The 21646-nt window shown below is 37.8% G+C and overlaps 1 protein-coding gene across 5 annotated transcripts in view; it reads left to right on the top strand.

Moving 5' to 3' along the window:
• The window catches only part of add3a (adducin 3 (gamma) a), a 191182-nt gene that overhangs the window by 74950 nt on the left and 94586 nt on the right, over positions 1-21646 (top strand). For all 5 annotated transcript variants that reach the window (XM_057844312.1, XM_057844313.1, XM_057844314.1 and 2 more), the window contains exon 2: positions 5010-5248. In XM_057844312.1, coding sequence (XP_057700295.1) covers positions 5060-5248 — 189 coding nt within the window. In that variant the 5' untranslated portion in view covers positions 5010-5059. The remainder of the gene's footprint in view (positions 1-5009; positions 5249-21646) is intronic.

The following is a 21646-nucleotide window of genomic DNA, read 5'->3' as shown; positions in this document are numbered from 1 at the left end:
TCTAACTCCTCTTGAGTAAACAAAGTCTGAGCAGTCTCTCTGCCGTAAACTTCAATTACTCATCATTTTTTAACAACGTATATCATAAGTGAAGTTTGTGCTTCGCATACAGTCAACTCCAAAAGTTATTTGTTGTACAGTGATCCCTCGCCACTTCAAACTTTGCACCCTTAGTCCCTCGTGGATTTTATTTTCCAATAAAAAATAAAAAATAAATAAATAAATACAGATTAGCTGTCCCGATCCGATCACATAGTCTCACTCTCCATCCTGCTCCTTTTCTTGGTCAGGCAGTGCACTGGAGTTGCTTATTAAAGTTAACGATGATTGACAGACGTTAAGGTTTGATCTTGCCAGAGATGCCAGGAAGCAAAAACTTCAAAGCGCCGCATGTGTCAATCATCGTTTAACTTGTTTAACAGTTGCTGTGGCAACTCATTGTGTGTAAGCTTGAGCGGATTTGAGTGGATTCACTTAATGAAGCATTTAATAAAGACAAGCATTTTTTTTTTTTTACTTTATTCTTGTTTAAAAATAATTCAGTGGGACAGTAGCATGTTTAAAACTTATCAAAAAAAAAACAGTAGTACATGTGAAGTGTTTAAAAAAAACATTCATTATAATATATATATAAGCATATACAAATATCTTTTTTGTTTTCTTTTATTTTTTTTACTTAAATATGTCTGATACGTATCTCTTTCCAAAGCTAAATCTGAATATATACATTGAACAAACACACACACAAAAAAAGTGGGGTTTTTTTCAATCTTTTTGCGGGGCGCGACTTTGCGATTTCTCACATGGCGGCGAGTTCTGGTCCCCATTAATCACAAAAAAAAAAAAACAACGTGGATCACTGTATACTAAAGACATTTGGTTTTCAGATATAAAGATGAATATGACACAAAAGTTCAGAATTCCAGCTTTTATGTCGTGGTTGGTACATCAAGATGTGTTAAACATATATACCGTATTTTAAGTCGCAGTTTTTTTCATAGTTTGGCTGGGGGTGCGACTTATACTCAGGAGCGACTTATGTGTGAATTTATTAACACATTATGATATCAGTTCACATGTTATTTTGGTGTTTTGGAGTAACACTGATGGTTTGGTAAACTTGTTAGCATGTTCTTTATGTTATAGTTATCTGAATAACTCTTAATAGCTATGGCCACGTTCGCGTTCTGCCTTTGGCAATGTGTGTTCAATTGTATTATTGACCTTTTTATATTGAAATGCATGCTTTTAGTTTGTGGCGCTTTCACGCCCACGTGGGGGCGCACTCGCACTTGTTTACGTGAAGAAGAGGGCTCAGCTCCGAGTGAGCTACGCAGCTTCGAGTGAGTGGGCGAGTTAGCGAGAGAGAAACACGGCGAACCTACGTTCATTGTTTATGCTTATAAAATATCTCTACAGAGGCAACGCGAGCGAACGCATGCTAATCGTTTGTGTCATTGTTGTAATAGCACTTAATTATCATTTATTTACGTTGATGGGAACCTGATTGGTTTCGAGGACGAAATAGATTCAGCTAATTATACGGAAGTCCAGCGTCGTCATTTGGAAGTTTAGCTCGCTGTTTAGCCGAGCCGTAGTGTCCTGGTGAGGACAGTATATTTGCATTTCGTTGTTCATGCACTGTACACTGTACACTTATTCAGCATGTTGTTCTCTATTGTATTTTTATATTAAATTGCCTTTCAAGATGACATATCTGCTCTATGTGTTGGATTTTATCAAGTAAATTTCCCCCCAAAATTCGACTTATACTCCGGTGCGACTTATGTTTTTTTTCTCTTCGTTGGGCTTTCTATGGCTGGTGCGACTTATACTCAGGTGCGACTTGTTGTCCAAAAAATACGGTATATATATATATATATATATATATATATAAGTTCTAAATATTTTAGATTTTTAAATGAATGGCAATATTTTCATATTTTATGTGTTTCTAATGACATATTTTAGTAAAACACGACAATTGTGGCTTATTAGAGCCTACAAGTCTTTTAAGTTTGAGGTTCCCTTTAAGGAGAGATTGAGGACTACAGATTACTGAGTTATTTCCCTCTAATTGTGTGTAAACAATTAAACAACTAGCAAAATAGTTGTCGATTCATTTGATCATCAAATTAGTCGATTGAGCTCCGCCACTCTAGTTAGCAGACATAACAGCCCTTCGAAAAAAAAAAAACAAACAAACAAACAAACAAAAAAAAAACACGACTAATATGTGACTCATAACAAAGATGTTTTCAACACCTCTGGCATAATTTAATTGCGTCATTTATGTGAAATTATGGATGAACTTCTGATTAAAAACAATTTTACTTTCTTAAATACCTATACAGTGGTCCCTCGACATACGATTGCTTCGACACACGATCTTTTCGATATCCGACGTAAAATTTGACTCGCCATTTGTTTCTGCATCCGACGACATGCTCGAAATACGACGATTTGTGACAGCACCGCGGTTTTTTTTTGTTTTCCCATAAGATGGATGCATGGCAGGATTTCTAATGAGAGGAATCAACATGGGTTCCAAGAATGTTAAGTGCAGGTGGTGAAAAAAGGTGAGGTGAGGCTTACCATTGAAATGAAGATTGAAATGGTAAAATAATATTAGCGTGGTGTGCCAAACCGTGAACTGGCTCGACAATACGGCCGTAGATTGTCTATGATCTCAACGGTCCTCCTCCGACCTCAGTTCACCAGTCTTTATAAGTTAAGGTGACAATTATTATTGTGGTAACATCGCCAAAGAAATCGCCATATTTGTCAGGTTTATAGTCATTTATTTCAGAACTTGTGCAACACAACATGCCAACTCTCTGCCGCAGCTGGATGACAGAACATGACAAGTGAAAGTAAAAAGTCCTCTCTCACTTTGGCACGTCAGCCACGCAAAACACATCCACCACATTAGAACCAGATTCGTTACATTATTACAGATATTATTATTATTATTATTACTATTATTCTTATTTTGAATTTTTATTCATAATTTGTTTGTTTTGCTCTGTTTAATTACTATTTGCAATAGTACCAGCAGTATTTATTAAGGATTTAGTGTAGGTTTTCGGGCTGTGGAATAAATTAATGGAATTATAATGTATTCTTAGGCGAAAATCCTGCTTGACATACGACCATTTCGACTTAAAAACAAGGTCCTGGAACCAATTAACTTTGTATGTAGAGTTACCACTGTATTCATATTATTGCATTTCAATCGTGAATATTGCTCGTATGACAAAACTTGGACCCCGCCCACCCCCACCCCACCAAGGCTAACCACCCCAAATAGCGCGCTAGCGCTGGGTTCACAACGAGGACAACAATCTATTGACAGACACTGAAGGGAGAATGTGAAAGCAAGGAGAGGGGGCAACTCAGGCTGCTGAACTTGTTACACAACTCTGTGTTTACGTGCGTGCGTGTGTGTGTGTGCGCGTTTTGGTTACGACTAGTATGGGGCTTACTATATTTTGTTGAGGCTACAGCTGTTGTTTTCACGTGCACATTATCAAACATTTAGCAGATTCCTGACATTCGGTCAAATAAATTCTTGTCGGAAATTCGGAATTCATTTTTATGCAACTCTATCACTCAATTGTTTGTTTTGGTCGACAGCTAATATAATCAGGCTGAATATAAATGTAAAATATAGAGTTAGCATGTGCATAATTTTGATTTAATGCAGCATGTTACTCTGCATCAAAGGTCATTGAATGGAAGAAAAACGTTATTGTTCAGTAGTTTAGTAGAATATTTTACTTTTTTATGTTTCTTTTGTCAAATGTTCCTCAGTTATTAACCTCAATGAATATTCATACTTAATGATGTGAACAAAAGATGAGTAAAGGTCACAATTGAGTCACTGTTTTTTAATTGCTGTTTATAATTTTTGTTTAAAAAATGATTCAATCTTGAAATTTTCAGAACGGGATTATAAGAAACAGCATCAGGAGTGTTTTTGTCCTGAAAGTCTCCCCTACAGGCAAATGGGAGGGTGACATTAATATCGAGTTACGCAACAATGTTATGCATCCGCTTCCCGTTTAGGATATAACGTGGTCAGCTCCTATTCATTTTACTAAATTTTCACCCGCTACATTCCTTTCCTAAATGTATTCGTCTCATTCCTTCACCCTTTGAATCAAGATGCCATCTGGTAGGGCTCACAAAGGCCCAACCCCTCCCTAATACACTAGCGGCTTATCTGAAGCTACAGCAGTCACTGATGCAATTTTGTATATTCTGTCGGATCCTCTCTCCATCAATGAGTGGGTAACTGTAAGCTACGTTCAGTTGTCTTGTTGTTTTCCGCCTCACCGAGATGTTTAATGTGCCACAATATGTAAGTTTCAGGGGCCGTTTACATGGTGACTCTCCGAAAACACGAAAAATTTCATGTTTGTATTTATATGGGCCCGTCTCCATTCGAACAATGTCGCAATTTTGCATTAAAAAAACGATGTAGTATTCATGCCAGGCCCTAGGGGGCAATGCAGATTTACAAGGTGACAGCGAATGATGCACTTTGACCCCACCAAGCTCCTCAGCCCGGAAAAAAATATGCCCGCCCACTCGAAGCAATGGCATTTTTCTTTTTTTTCATAAAAGCACAAAAAGGGAAACATTCAACATATTTAATTTAAAAAATATTATTAAAACAGTAAATTAAAGCAAACATTTCGCCATATTTTCTGGTTTTAATGTTTAGTAGCACCGCTGCGCACGCCCAATGTGACGTGTAGGAGTGCTGACGTGGGAGCCTTTGATATGTATGCGGAGCAAGCCCCCCTCATTCCCCCGCAATCTATTTCTTCCACTTTGGAGGCAGGATTCAGAGTTTTTCGTCTTCGCCAACACCATATGCATGCGAGGCCATTCCACTACTCAGTCATTGAGTCTTTGAGTCGCCATGTAAACTGCCCCTCAATTTCTATGAACTGGATTTGCAGTTCTTTTTCTAATCACTGCACTTATTTTGATTTCCTCAGGTGTGATTGAGAGCAGCGGCCATACAGTGCTAAAGTGAGGCGAACCAGGGATGGACAGCCATCAGGGGGTAGTGACAGCCCCTCCCCCACCCAGTGGCGGGAACAGAGAGCGCTACTTCGACCGAGTCAATGTCAACGATCCGGAGTACCTCAGGGCCAGGAACATGTCGCCTGACCTCCGGCAGGACTTCAACGTTCTGGAACAGAAGAAACGGGTCACGCAGATATTACAAAGCCCCGTAAGTTCAAATCAACTTATTTTTATTTTGCTTTAGCACACTTAAAGCAGCACTACGTAACTTTTCAACCTTTATAAATCTTTTTTATATCATTTGTGATGATTCATCGACTGACACCTAGTTGAATGACACCTCTATTATATCTTGAGGGGTTTTGTACATTTCTGTACATTTCTGTGTCCCCACATGATTATAGTCCCTTAGTCTCCCTGAGTAAATGCATTCGTCAAATCAATGAATGGATGTGCCAGAATTTTCTCCAGTTAAATGTGGAGAAGACAGAGGTGATCATTTTTGGGCCAAAAAAGGAAAGGTCAAAGATAAGCAGCCAACTTAGCACAATGTCACTTACAGCTACAAATCAAGTCAGAAACCTTGGCGTAATTATTGACTCAGACCTAAAATTTGATAGCCATCTAAAGTCCGTCACTAAATCCGCTTATTACCACCTAAAAAATATAACCAGAATTAAGGGGCTTCTGACTCAACAAGACATGGAAAAACTTATGCATGCATTTATTTTCAGCAGATTGGACTACTGCAACGGTATATTTACAGGTCTTGATAAAAAATCAGTCAGGAAGCTGCAGCTAGTACAGAATGCTGCAGCCAGAGTCCTCACAAATACAAGGAAGCTGGACCACATTACACCGGTTTTGAAATCGCTACACTGGCTTCCAGTGAGTCAAAGGATAGACTATAAAATACTACTGCTCGTCTACAAAACACTTAATGGCCTTGGACCAAAATACATGCTTGACTTGTTAGATTCCTATGAGACATCTAGACCCCTAAGGTCGTCTGGAACGGGTCTTCTGCATGTTCCAAGAACAAGAACCAAGCAGGGTGAGGCAGCATTTAGTTATTATGCTCCTCACCTCTGGAACAAGTTACCCGAACGTCTGAAGTATGCTCAAACTGTTAGCTCCTTTAAATCAGGGCTAAAAACGCTTTTGTTTGGCACTGCATATCCATAACTGTCTATATATTTTAACCTACCTGGCTTCTATTCCTCTTGTGCTTATCTCCATTGCTGATTTAAATGATTATTAGTAGTAGTAGTTTTTGCTTTATTTTTATTTTTGTTTTATTTTTATTTATTTATTTTTATTCTGTGATTAAATGCGATCATTTGTCTTGGTTTTTACGTTGTGTTGATTTAAATGTGATTTTTATGGTCTTCATGTGATGTAAAGCACTTTGAATTGCCTTGTGTTGAATTATGCTATATAAATAAATTTGCCTTGCCTTGCCTTGCCTTGTATCGCTTTCACCGGCGCTAATCAACTTTGAGGAAGGTGGCAGGAACCCTGCCACAGAAAAAAACATCAACAAATGTGCTTACTGCTTTACGGAATACGTAACTTCCCCCTTTCCCCATTCACTGTAAAGACGATGCGAAAGCTTTCGCGCAAATTCTGCAAAGATGGCAGAACAACAAGAGGAACAAAAATGTTTTGTCCGAGGAGGGGGAAAAAAAAGAGAGGATACCTGGATAAAAGGATACTCGAGAATATAGACTTGCAAAAAAAATTACCGTCATACAGTCCCTAAGGTATTAGCTATTTTATATGTCCCAAAAATGGAGGAAGAAATCCCTCGCTTGCAGCTGCAAGGCTCAACCCTCCCCTACAGATTGTTACTCAGTGTCAGTTAGTCAGCTGTGCTACACGATAGCTGGAGGAGGTGAAACTCCTGAACTTTTTCCACCCATCAAAGAAAACGAAATCACTGGTATGGGAATACTACTGCTACAGAAATGTTACAGATGGCCTCGGCTTAGAGGAGGAGGGCCACCCGACATGTAAAACGTGTTTGCATAGGGTCGCTGCTAAGGAGGCAATATCTCCAATATAATTTTGCATTTATACAAAATTAGAGGTTAGTAAACACGATCATGAACATTTCCCAACAGCTACGAGAGTTAACTCCAGCGTGTTTAGTGTGTCTAGCGGTGGTAAAACGTATTTTTTTCTCTCTGGCATCCGTCTGTGTTGAGAAAGCGTGTGTGTGTATAATGCAGTACTTCTCAAATAGTGGGGCGTGGCCCCCCAAGGGGGCGCAGAGCGATGCTGGGGGTGGCACACGTTACTTTGGGGAACATACTTTTTTTACCGTACTAGAATAAAGTATAATTGCACATCCACTCAGTGGGTGGCAGTGCTGGCACAACAACAGAACACAGCAAAGAGCAATGGAGATATGAAAAGCTAAAACAAGGAAATATGATGAAGTGTATGTAGCATTTTGCTTTTGGCTTTGACTTTTAGTACAGTGGGAGACAAGGAAAGGCCAGTCTGTTTACTTGTTTGTCTAAAAATGTTTGCAGCGGACAGCAGGAATTTTTTTTTTTTTTCAGCGAAAACGTGCCGAATATTTCCAACAATCCTCCCGCTTTGTCAGTGTTACATCAGTAAACCAGTGAGCACTGTCAGCATCAAATAAGGTGGCATACCAAGTTGCTCAGTGCAAAATAACCCCACACGATAGGAAAGGAGCTGATACTGCCCTCAGCAAAAATAAAAATTGTACCTTTGTCCAATGACATTGTCGTTTCTGTTCTAGTAATTTTTGTTTTTTCGGTCTAATTGTTTGGTATATTATCCTCGTGAGTTAATGTTGCTAATCAATTTGAATTTATTATTATTGATTGATTGATTTTTCAGTATCAAACGGTCAAAAAATGTATCTTGGGTGTATTTCTAAAGTATGGATGTGTTGTTGTTTTTTTTTATACTTTATTGTAAGTTGATCTATATTATTTTTTTCTTTAATATTAAAAAGAACACAATGTTATGCAGAGGTGTACTTATAATAAGAATTTTTATACAAATGATACTGCAGTATATTTACAGTCGCGGCAGAGAGTTGGGGGGGCGCGGAACGTTTACGTCTTCCTGGTGGGGGGCATAACAGAAAATAATTGAGAAGCCCTGGTATAATGCAACCATGATACGAGCCATACACACATGCTTTTTATGGAAAATAATTATTTTTGTTCAGATGGTAATAATGTTGAGCTGTGGGTTTAGGCTCACCTAAAGGACTGCATTTATTTTAACTATATTTAGAATATATCAGTTCATTTAAAAATTTATTTTAACTTAACATTATACTTATGTTCCAATTTCCTAATATGTTGTGAAAACAAAAAATCCTGTTTTAATGTTTTTTTTTTCTCACCCAGATATCTCAAAGTAACACATTTTAGAGCTGTAATTGCAATACCGTGAAACTGTGATAATTTTGCTTAAGGTTATCATTCCGTCAGACTCTCATACCGGCACATGCCTACTCAAGAATAAACGTTAGTCCAGCTTTTACTAGCTGGCGTCACTCACGCCACCCCCAAACAACTCGTCAGCATGGACGAGTTCGGTTGGGGTGGGGGGCTAGCCACACTAAGCCATATGGTTGCTAACCATCATATGCTATTGTTTAGCCACAACTGGATTCATTACCTTATTACCAGTGTTGTTAATAACGGCGTTACAATATAACAGCGTTACTAACGGCGTTATTTTTTTCAGTAGTGGGTAATCTAATTAATTACTTTTCTCATCTTGGCAACGCTGTTACCGTTACTGAGGACGGAAAGGTATGCGTTACTATATTGGTCGAAAAGTCTGAGGGAGACTGACTCACCGAGACGACAGAGCAGAGCAGGAGTAGGGAGGAGGCAAGAAAGTTGTGACGCCGAGCAAACGCGATGCTAAGTAGCTCCAATAATACATGTTGTAGCCGATAGCCTACAAACTACGCCCGCATGTTATGGTAGATATGGTAGACATGGTAGATATCACATGTACTGTACATAGATATAACTAGATGCAAAATGACAGACATGGCACTAAATGAGTTAGTAGACAGCCGCCATCTTAAAGCTGTTGACTTTTTAGGACGGCTCTGTTGTAGAGAACCTTCCTAGCGAACCTAAGTAACTTTTAATCTAAAATACTTCTAAATCGGCAAAATCTTGACTTGAATCTATCTTTGAATGATGAAACAGTTTTAAAACTTTCATATGTCGAAAGTAGAGAGAAGGGAACTAATGCAATAATGGGAGCAATTTTAACAACTTTTAACAGTTGATTCAGGGTAAAGGGTAAATTAGGGTAAAGAATTGGGCTCAGGCCAATTGTACCAAAAACCTTCACAAAAAACTTCCCATCGTGTGGCCAATGTTTATTTTTTATTTTTTATTTTTTATTTTATTTTATTATTTTTTTTGAGGGGGAAAAAAAAAAAAAGTAATTATCACCAATTACTTTGCCAAGTAACTAATTACTCTTACATTCAGGTAATTGAGTTACTAACGCAATTACTTTTTGGGAGAAGTAATTTGTAACTATAATTAATTACTTTTTTTCAGTCAGATTAACAACACTGCTTCTTACTATTCATCCTTCACAGAGCCGCTGGGAACAGAAATGTCGTTTAATTCATCTGCAGGCAGGAGATCATGATTTTACGACACTGTGCGGTTGTGCGCTGGTCCTCATAGGAAACGCAATTTTCCTTAATGCAAAATACTACCGCTTTTGTCCCCCGGCGTCCCTAAAATCGACCAAAATGGAAAAGTGTTGCTTTAAAATCAAAGTCTGATTTGTTTTGCTAGTGATTTGTTTTGCTAGCGTTACCGCACTAATGCACCCTAAGTATGGTGAAAAGTTCTCTTCGTCTGGTACGCATAGAAGTGGTCGCTTGGGTCTGACACCACTGGCGTGCACTTGACATGAAAGCATGTTGGGTAAACGTGTCGTATAATTTAAAATGCATACTGCTTTAGAAATAAACAATGTCACACGCTAGCGTATTTAGCTAGCTTTGATCTCTGTCTGAATCCAAGGGTTTAACATATTGGAGCCTATTTAGCAATATTAGTTGTATTGGAAACAAAATAGCAGCAAGCTAAAGTGGTAATTGAAGCTTTGTGTACCACACCTTGGCGCAGCATTACCTCTAGAATTCCTCAAGTGCCCTCTAGGCCAGCAGCCCTCATTTTGGGTCAGATTTTGCTGTAGTCAACAGCTTAGTGAGGACAGAGCATATTCTTGCCAACACTCGTAATGCCACTATTTGCTTTTCTATCCCTGGAGGTCCAGATTCTTGAGAATTACACGAGTTCTACCAGACAAACTTGAGATAAGTGCTAGAGGTACAGTTTGTGATTTTGGAGCTCCTTCAAGGGTATACATTTGCCAGGTTTCTGGGAACATAGGTTTTGCAAGGACAAAAAGGTGAACACTTTGCATAGCGTGTTTACAAAGTTACAAAATAGTTTTGTCTCGTCATTATCCCAAGATTTGATTGCATCCCAGACAGGAAGTCAAAGGCAACACCCTTGAACTGACTTAAACACAACCTGGTGCCCTGTCTGTACTTTGGGCCTTGTAAATTGCCCTCTGAACACTTTGCATCACGTCGAGATGATAAACCTGACCTGTGATTTTAACCCTGTTATTGTCTGGTGTATTTGTTTAGTGCTGTTGACTCAAGGTAGGTGTTTAATGGATGTGCTCCTATATGTTTGTGAGAAGAACTTACTAATCTGTTTAAGACTCAAGTATATTTGTGAGATTTGGGTCACTATGATGTGTCAGTAGTCAAAGACTGAGGGTGAATCAAAGTTATAGCATTAATGTAACTATAGCAGTGTTTCCCCTATATCAGGGGTGTCCAAACTTTTTGCAAAGGGCGCCAGATTTGGTGTGGTAAAAATGTGGGGGGCCGACCTTGGCTGACGTCCTTTACGTAGAAAAATATATTTAAGCAAATTTTAGCAAGCCATTCAGTGTGTCACATTTGCTTAATTATTTTTTTTTCTTTTTCGACTCTCAGGCTCTTGCGAAATACTGTTGCTGTGAAATTAAACTAGCTTCAAGTTGCTTCAAATTCTCGCTGCATATCTTCCCTGTATACTTGTCGTACATGTCAGCATGTCTTGTTTGGTAATATCGCCTCACATTGAACTCTTTTAAAACAGCGACGTCGCAAATGAGGCAGGCACAGTTTTTGCATATTTTAGTGAAGAAATAGTCTAATTCCACCTTTCCTTGAAGTGTCGGCCGTAACAGTCAACTTTTATTTTTGTTGATTGTCACTATTTTAGAAAATGGAAGTAATGGGTCACACAGAGTAATGTTGCTTAGCTCTTAAATACCTCCAACATGAAGCAATTATCAGAGAATCCCTACATTTGGAAAATAAGGTCCTAATGAAACCTTTTTTTCAAATTTGTAAGAAGAAAAGTCAAACTGAATATGTGTAATAAGCGCTCTATATCTAAAACCCATGCTAAATCGTGTTTTTTTCCTCATGGAACCTGCAGGTGCATGTGTTGACTTGCATCCATCACTTTTTTTTTTTTTTTTTTCAAAAAGAAATGTCAAAATTCTAAATTAGTCTCAAAATCATGAAATTTTAGTTGTATCAAACGTGATACATTTGGTAATAAAGGGTTAAATTTGCTGCTGCCTTTTAGTAGGTAAATGAAGGTCAGCATTTTGTGTGTAAGCTACTTCATATGCTGGTTGCAGTACTGCTGACCGATTCATTCAGTCTGTGTTCGGGCCAGACGTTATTGATTTTATGACAGCGGCTGGGGGCCAGATGAAATCTGACCACGGGCCGCATTTGGCCCCCGGGCCGGACTTTGGACATGTCTGCCCTATATATTAAATATTGTGGCGCACCGCCACACCAAAATAAAAGCCGCCACGCCATGGAAAAGAGATTTATTTTTTATTTTTTTTAATTTATGTATTTTTTAAGGCCGTTTCAAACTGGCGGCACCCTAGTGTGAAAGGTTCAGCGGCAACCTATTCATTGTGTATTGTAATGTCCTTAACTATACGAGGCCGCCTTAAGAGACGATCAGATGGGGAGCTGTGACGTAGAGGGAAGTGAGATAGCGGCTTCATGTTGCGGAAGCCTGCTGTTATTTTGTTATCGTTTTTCTTTATTATTGTTGCCACAATAAAGTGGGTAAGCCAATACAGACGCCTCTCCTTCTTCTTCCCCATTTGGAGCATTACAGTATTTTGGATATGACTTTTCGGCGAAAGTGAGTGGTGGACGGCCCTCTTGGACGGAACGGCAAGTTTGAATGAAATCGCGCCGAGAGGCAGGCAGAGCGCAGCCGCGCTAATGTCAACAACGCATATCTGTGCTATCAAGCTGTTTCGGCAGACGGATATACGCAATCTCGGCTGACGAAACCTTGATAAATGCGCTTTTTTATCCGAATTTCGCGAGCTCTGGGACACTCGAAAAATGACACTCACACTTCTCCTTGCTGAGCTAATTGGTACATCGACGTGCGTTTGTGTCGAAATGTAGTTCACGAACAACAACAACAGCAAAAACATTCACCTTCTCACCGAAACTAGTAAAACTCTTTATTAGACAACTAGAATTTCCCCCTACTCCTTGAAATGGGTCCCATTACAAGGGCGTAGGTTTGGTCTCAGTATTGGTAGGGACGATATAACAGCATGACCTGCATGTACACTTTTTGCTGGGGACGAGACATTAATAAGACAGATTACGTGAACGGGGCTACATTTCTCACCAATATGAACCTAATTAATTGATTGGCTAAATGATCAATGCAAAAATAAATCTGTTTTGACTTGTACTAACTTTCACACTGCAAATTTATAACGTTTTAATCTGATGATTTTTGTTAAATCTATTCGAATAATTTTCTCCATCTTGTTTAGAATGTCAAAGACTAGTTAACAGATTAACTACGTAAGGTAGTGATTGAAATACACCACAAGGTGTCAATGGCAAGTTTTAAATTAATTAGAGATCTAGCCAAGGCAAAGTCTGAGTAAGTTTTATTTTTATTTTGCATAGCTATTTTGATTTGAAAGCCAGTTCTCTTTGCATTGAGCGCTTTTCTTTTTGTGAACATTATTTTTTTTGAGATAGGAATATTATTTTTGTTGTGCTTTCACCAAAAGATATTGTAGCGACTTAACTGTTCCCCCCAAATGCATGATAGGAAGTTGGGCAACCATGACTGTCAGTGGTGGCTGCAAATGGTATACAGTATGTTCTGCGTTGTGTTCAATTCAGTGAGTTAAGAAAAATATTGTCTCCTGTGAGAGATAGGAATATTATTTTTATAGTGCTTTAACTAAATGATACTGTAGCGACTTAACTGTTCTGCCCAAATGCATGATGGGAATTTGGGCAACCATGACTGTCAGTGGTGGCTGCAAATGGTATGCGGTATGTTCTGCATTGTGTTCAATTAAGCATGTTAAGAAAAAGATAGTCTCCTGTCATTCTTCCCCATGTCGTTCACCACAATACTAGTTGTGAAAGAGTTGCCAAAGCTTAAGCCAATAAAAGGCGCGGTCCAATGAACGCCTGTGTCTACTCGCAGTTCTCTGCCTTTTCGCTCTCAATGTGCTAAAACGGCGTCATTGTAAACTGTTTGAGGCAACGCACGTCATTCCGTGCAGTGTGTTAATTGCGTCAAATATTTTAACGTGATTAATTTTAAAAGATTAATTACTGCCCGTTAACGCGATAAATTTGACAGCACTAATATATATATATGTATATATAGATATATATCTTTTTGACATATTAGTCAAAACTGTCAGGCTGTCTTGTTTTCACACTGTGCCGTTAGCTTGAGCTTTAGCAGGTTTGCCCATTGTTGTTTTCTAAATATTTAGTATTATAGTACCACTTCATAACAAACAATTCATGTTGTGGCTAACGTTGACTTTATGAGCAACTACAGACCTATACTAATGACATCATTGTTTTTCTAAAACATGAATCGTTACTGAGTGGTCAGGCACCCAGTTGTTTTTATTGTCAGTCAATGTAGTTTTAAATCTTGTATCCCAAATGTTTTTTTTCTCACTCTCTTACTCACAGTCATCTTTAGCAGCAATACAAAAACAACTTACTGTATGTGTCATTAACTCAGTGGCTTCCTTCTCGTGACTTGTCCTTCTTTCTTAGTCCCTCCTACTCTTTCTGCTTGCTTTTATTCCAGGACTAGAGTACTCGTAGATTACATGTTTCTGGTGCTCAGATTGAAGGTTGCATTTAAAGTAAGACCAATATAGACCAGGCTTTGACCGACTCACTCATATCCTTCGTGCAACCGTGTTTACTTTCTGGAGGTTTAGGTCTAAGGCGTTGAATCCTTTTAAGGTTGTGTTGTCTGGATTTATTATCATTATTGTTATTATTGTCATTGTACAACATAGATAAACCGAACAAGCTTTTCCTAATGTTATTACTGACTAATTAGATACTGAACAAATGACACAGCTTTGGTAGATCAATACACATTCCTTACTTGATAAATTTGATTGAGGTTTAATGATATCATAGTACAACACATGCATGACAAATCTTTATTATGCTTTTCCAATTACAATGAAATGTTTTACAGCTGACAAGAAGATTTATGATAAATAAATAAACAAAAATATTTTTCTATACCAGTTTTTCGCAGCCCTTTTAATTTTTGTCTTATTATTATTTTAGTCTTTTGGACGAAAATAGCCATTTTCAGTCATTTCAGATGTTGTCTTTGTTTAGTTTTAGTTGACGAAATCTCAAACAAATTTTGTCTAGTTTTAGTCGACAGTAGGCATGTGCCGCGATGAGATTTTGACGGTATGATAACCTTAAGCACAAAAAAATACTGTGTTAACGCGATACTGCAATTATAGCTCTAAAAGGTGTTATTTTGGGATGTATGGTTTAAAAAAATAATCCATTGAACAGGATTGTTTTTAAATTATTAAAAACATTTGCAAAATGGATCATCAACATGAATATAATTTTAAAATAAATATATAAAATAACAAAAAATTAATTGAAACATCTCAGCATTTTTAGAGACTACCTCATTTTCTACATATGTCTTTCTCAGTCCAAATGCAGGAATGTGAGTATTGTTCACCTTTTCTGGGTTAATATACCACTACTACTATTAATGATAATTGGTTGAATATTAATGGAGAGTGAGAGCAAGAGACGGAGAATGTGTGTATGACTCGTATCGTATTATGAAAATGTTATTTTGAACAGATGTTTACAATGGCGGAAGACTTAACAAAAGTACGCTTAATAGTGAGGAAACTAGCCACGTTACCAAGCTTACGTTAAAGAATTTGTTTTACCATCGCTAGACACACTAAAATACGCTGGAGTGAACTGTAGCTGTTGGGTAGCATTCATGACAGCGTTAAAATTGTTTGTAAAGTGATGGATGATGGTCACGTAAATGTGAAATCATGTTGGAGGTGTTGCCTGCACGTCGGCTGTCCTTCCTCCTCTATGCCGCAGCCGTCTGTATCTTTTCGGTCTCCGAAATACTATTTTGAGGGAGGTAAAAGCAGGTCAGGTGTAGTTTCAACAGCGACAGCAGTGTCACGAACAGAGCAAAAACAGGAGCCGGGTGTGAATGCTGCCGCTCCAAGTCATTTCTCGCTGCAATTTTGAGACATAAAAAATAGCTAAAACCGTACTAATACTACTGACTACTACTACTACTACTAGATGAGTACATATTGTAGCGTCTATAAGGACAACGCCAACTTAGTGATGATAATACTCACACAGCAGTAAAAGCAGTACATTATTTTCAATTAAACCTACCTAGAAGCCACGAACTGTATGTGAAAACAAAAAAGTTGTCCGTGGCTTTAATTCCTTTACACGTACTGAACAGAAAGGCCAAGTGACAAAGCTTTAGCCTGGCCAGTGTTTTAAGAGGACGCTCCCCATTCTGAAGCTAATGCTAATGCGAATGCTACGCTAACGCCAGGATTTCCATTTATAGTAATAATAATAATAATACATTTTATTTCTAGAGCGCTTTTAAAGACACGCAAAGACGGTTCACAAGAAAGATGGGAACACAATCGCTCAACAACAATAACAAAACAATCATAAAATTTGATTAAAAGCAAGATAAAAGTAAATAAAAATTTAAGAGGTCAAGATAAAACGGAGATAAGGATCATGGTGGGTAAGAAAGAGCAAACAGGTGTGTTTTGAGTCTGGATTTGAAAAGTGACAGGGTAGATATATTGAGAAGATCGAGGGGTAGGGAGTTCCAGAGCTGTGGGGCACAGTGACTAAAAGCTCTGGAACTGAAGGTGGCGAGATGGACACAGGAGGATAGAGGAGGATGAGCGAAGTGAACGAGGGGGGACGGTTAATACAGAGGAGATTGCATAAGTAAGAAGGGGCCAGGCCATGGAGTGCTTTAAAGGTAATGACAAGGATCTTGTAGTTTGTTCTTTGTTTGACAGAAAGCCAGTGAAGTTGACGGAGGATAGGGGTGATGTGGTGAGTGGTGGGGGTCCAAGTGATGAGGCGTTTTGGAGGAGCTGCAGTTTCTGGAGAGACTTATTTGGGAGACCGAAGAGCATTGAGTTATAGTAATCGAGCCAGGAAGTGACTAGACTACAGACAAAAGTGGAAACAGTATGGCGGGTGAGAGAAGGGAGGAGGCGAGAAATATTGTGAAGGTGTCTCTCTTGCTAAGATTTCCAACTAGCCTAGCTTGAGACACATCGTAAACACTGTTGAGGAGGGAGAGCCGCAGCACCTCTCACATGATTGACACGACCCAAACACTGCCACAATGCAAGCTGATGTACATCACGTACAATATGAATATGTCACGCATTTTGAACGTATGACAGAAACAATGTTGCATTTTCGTCTCGTAGTCGTCTCGTCAGACGAAAACGGGCATTTGTCTCATTGTTTTAGTCTCCCAAGCCACGTTTTTAGCTCCTCATGAAAAAATTGTTCGTCAACAAAATATTTTCATTATCGTCATTGTTGACGAAAACAACTGTTGTATACTGTTCATGATGTCATATACAGTGTTAGTTTAGTACAAATTAGACAAAACATTGTATATTTTAGGTTACGCTTAGAGGCATAAATATCGTCACCACTGAGAAACCAAATAGGCCCATAAATGAAAGGGAAAACTTCCTTGGAGTGTCCTTTTCGCGTATCTAATTGTATAATGCTGCTCTAATTGTATAAACATATCCTGCATCTGGTTGTATATGACATGGATTGTATATTTTGAATGATGTGTGACAATAAACTGAACTGAACTGAAAACTAATATCATCCTTTTATGTTAGGAATGTCTTTAGTTTCAGTGTCCTCTATGTGCCAATGAACTTGATTCATAAGCTAAATAGAGCAAGATGATTTATGTGACATTTCCTTTAAGGGGTTTGTCTATTTTCGTTAGCTTATTTAGTACATGTATGCAAAAAAAAAAAAGGGTTGGATGCAGTCCTTGGCAGTAGATCTGCAAAGCCGAGCACTTTGTCTTTTGGATTCTGAGAACTAGTTAGTCGTGACTCGCTTTGTGGTCTAAAAGGTCAAAAGATTAGAGTGCTTGAAATTGAATTTGACTCAGTTTCTTATGCTACCTCTATTTTTTGCTTCATGTTTTTGTGCTCCTCCTCCAATTTTTCTATATTTGGGGAAGCTTATTTTTGTTTAGTCACACCTCAGAGGGACATAACTCATCCGCATATATTGAAGTACTTTTATATTTAATATAACAATGTGTGAATTTTGTCCACTTCCTCTACTACCACTTGCCAGCTAGCACAAGTGGATAAGTGGTGTGCTTTGGCAGCTCTTACTTCGAATCCTTGCGCGACGCTTCATACTGTATAACGTCTGCTCTGTATTAAGTTGAATCTTTTTCTCTTTTAAAGTGTCTATGGTCTCTTTGATAGAACATTAGCGGTTCAACTTCCTCCAAAGATTTCTTTTTCCAGACCACTTCTTTTCCCACAGAGACAGCTGTTTTTCACTCAAGCATTTCTCAACGTCTCTAGGATTATGAACTTTCACCAATGAAAAGAAAGTTTCACCAATGCCCTCTGAATTCATGGGAAGGACACTTGAGTTGAAGTAAAGACTCATTTGAATTGATTTAAACTTTGAGGTTGGTTAAAATCAAAGAAAACAAAACAATTTTGCACACACATCTAAAATAAAACTGTAACTAGTAGAGATGTCCCGATCGATCGGGTCCGATCACGTCATTTTCAAAGTATCGGAATCGGCAAAAAAATATCGGACATACCTTTTTTAAATATATATATATTTTTTAATTAAATCGTTTTCTAATTGTATTTAACGTTACAGACATAATATGTTACACTTATCCAGAGTCTTTAGTTTAGGCTTAAGGTAGGGTTATCAAATTTATCCCGATAACGGCGATAATTAATTTTTTAAAAAATGTATCACGTTAAAATATTTAACACAATTAATGATTGTGCTGCACGACCCACTCATGCATTGTCGCGCTCAATCTGTAATGGTGCGGTTTTACATATATAGAGAGCTAAAAGGCAGCATAAATTGAGTAGAGTGAATTTTGGCAGCCTTTGGAGCCTTGTTTTAAATGGCTAAAGCCTTACAATCCCTCTCCCTACGATTAGAAATATTGTGGGAAGTAATGTGGGGAAGCAAGGTAGTAATTGATCTTTTTCTTAACACCTTATTTTATTTCCCAACACAGAGAAGTTACTGTATATCAATTGGTAGCACTAAGCACAGTCATGGTTGCACTTCCCATCATGCATTTGGGCATGGCTACAGTATCATTTACTGAAAACTCAACAAATACACTAGATGGCAATATTTAGTCACAATATACAAAGTCACATTTATCCTTTAAGAATTACAAGTCTTTCTATCCAAGGATCCCTCTCATAAAAAGAATGTTAATAATGTAAATGCCATCTTGAGGATTTATTGTCATAATAAACAAATACAGTACTTATGTACTGTATGTTGAATGTATATATTCGAGTTGTATTCATTTTTTTCTTAATGCATTGCCAAAATGTATATAATCGGGAAAAATTATCGGGAATGATTGGAATTGAATCGGGAGCAAAAAAAAAGCAATCGGATCGGGAAATATAGGGATCGGCAGATACTCAAACTAAAACGATCGGATCGGGAGCAAAAAAACATGATCGGAACAACCCTAGTAACTAGTCTTCTGTGCTGTGTTCAAATAATGCATCACTGCTTTGCTAAAATTGCCAGCAAAACATTAGATTTTGCTAAATATTTTAGTTGCCATAAATTGAACAAGTACATTTATCTCATAATGTTGTAGCAGGCTTGACCTTGCCAGCTCAGAGTGTGACGTAAGACTTCATTGACAGCGATGTGCTTTTATTTCTAAAGCAGGACCTTTTTCACAGACTCATTCATAGAGGTTAAATTGGCGTAATCGATAGCGTTGCCAGGTCCTCAGGCAGACATTTTCCTGCTTTGTAACACCATCAGGTTGTCAGCTTGCGTGAGAGCAACATGCTGACATAACAGGCTGTACGGATCTCACCAAGTTTTAAGGGAAAAGGCTTATTTATTACCGTATTGGCCCGAATATAAGACGGACTTGATTATAAGACGACCCCCTCTTTTTCAAAACTCAAGTTTAAAAAATGACTTTTTGAACACCAAATTAATTTTTATACAGAAAATAATTACAGTATATCCGAAACAAATGATTATAACTAGGGTTGTTCCGATCATGTTTTTTTGCTCCCGATTCAATTCCAATCATTCCCGATAATTTTTCCCGATCATATACATTTTGGCAATGCATTAAGAAAAAAATGAATAAAACTCGGAAGAATATATACATTCAACATACAGTACATAGGTACTGTATTTGTTTATTATTACAATAAATCCTCAAGATGGCAGTTACATTATTAACATTCTTTCTGTGAGAGGGATCCACGGATAGAAAGACTTGTAATTCTTAAAGGATAAATGTGACTTTGTATATTGTGACTAAATATTGCCATCTAGTGTATTTGTTGAGCTTTCAGTAAATGATACTGTAGCCATTTAACTGTTCTGCCCAAATGCATGATGGGAAGTGCAACCATGACTGCGTAGTGGTACCAATTGATATATCTTTTCTGCGTTGGGAAATGACATAGGGTGTTAAGAAAAAGATCAATTACTACCTTTCTTCCCCACTTTGCTTCCCATGATATTTCTAATCGTAGGGAGAGGGATTGTAAGGCTTTAGCCAATTAAAAAAGGCTCCAAAGGCTGCCAAAATTCACTCTACTCATTTTACGCTGCCTTTTAGCTCTATATATGGGTAAAACGGCGCCATTACAGATTGAACGCGACAATGCGTGAGTGGGTCGTGCAGCGCATGCGTTAATTGCATTAAATATTTTAACGTGATAATTTTTTAAAAAAATTAATTACCGCCGTTAACGGGATAAATTTGATAACCCTACCTTAAGCCTAAACTAAAGACTCTGGATGAGTGTAACATATTATGTCTGTAACGTTAAACACAATTAAAAAACGATTTAATTAAAAAATATATATATATATTAAAAAAAGGCATGTCCGATATTTTTTTGCCGATTCCGATACTTTGAAAATGATGTGATCGGACCCGATCGATCGGGACATCTCTAATTATAACATTATATTTGAGAGAAAAAGCATGTTAGTTTGCCTCATTCAAATCTTAATACCTGAACATTTAAATATGTAAACTAAAGTGGAATCACGTTTGTAAATGAGTGGCTTCTGGTTTTTGAAATGTAAATAAACCAAACAGCAAAATTGCAATAACTGCATTAACCATCAAAGTGAAGTCTAACTGTAACTGTAGTCTTCAAAAAATTCTGAATAAGGAAAACCATTGCAATAAAACAATGCAAACTGGTTCAATCAAAAAGAGTAGATGACATCTGTCATGACAGAACATCGCTTCAATGACATCTGGCGCCATCTAGCGTCGTGAATGGGGAGAGTAGCTGAGAGTTGTCATGACAGAACATCGCTTCAATGATATCTTGCGCCATCTAGCATCGTGAATGGGTATAATCTCTAGACCGCGAATATGAGATGACCCCCTCTTTTTCAGTTTTATTTCAATGCAAAATACACCGTCTTACATTCAGGCCATTACTGTATTATTATTGATGTCTATATAGCGTAAACTAGCCAATAGAACATTTTACTATTAGTTCGCTTTAAAAAACAAACTCATGCTAATCTAAGATTTTAAGTACCATATTTTTTTGACTATAAATCTTACCTGAGTATAAGTCACACCAACCAAAAAATGGACAATGAAGAGGAAAAAAAACATAAGTCACACCGGGGTATAATTCGCATTTTGGGGGGAAATCTATTTGATAAAATCCAACATCAAGGATAGACATGTCATCTTCAAAGGCAATTTAAAATAAAAATTAGACTAGAGAATAACGAATAAGTGAGAATAAGAGAATAAGAGAATAAGTGTACGGTATGCAAACAGACGCATAAACAACAAACTGAGAATGTGCCCGGTAT

This window comes from Corythoichthys intestinalis, chromosome 8 (genome assembly GCF_030265065.1).
Source record: "Corythoichthys intestinalis isolate RoL2023-P3 chromosome 8, ASM3026506v1, whole genome shotgun sequence".
NCBI lineage: Eukaryota > Metazoa > Chordata > Actinopteri > Syngnathiformes > Syngnathidae > Corythoichthys > Corythoichthys intestinalis.
Note: the sequence above shows the minus strand (reverse complement) of the source record. Positions and strands in the feature narration are given on the sequence as shown.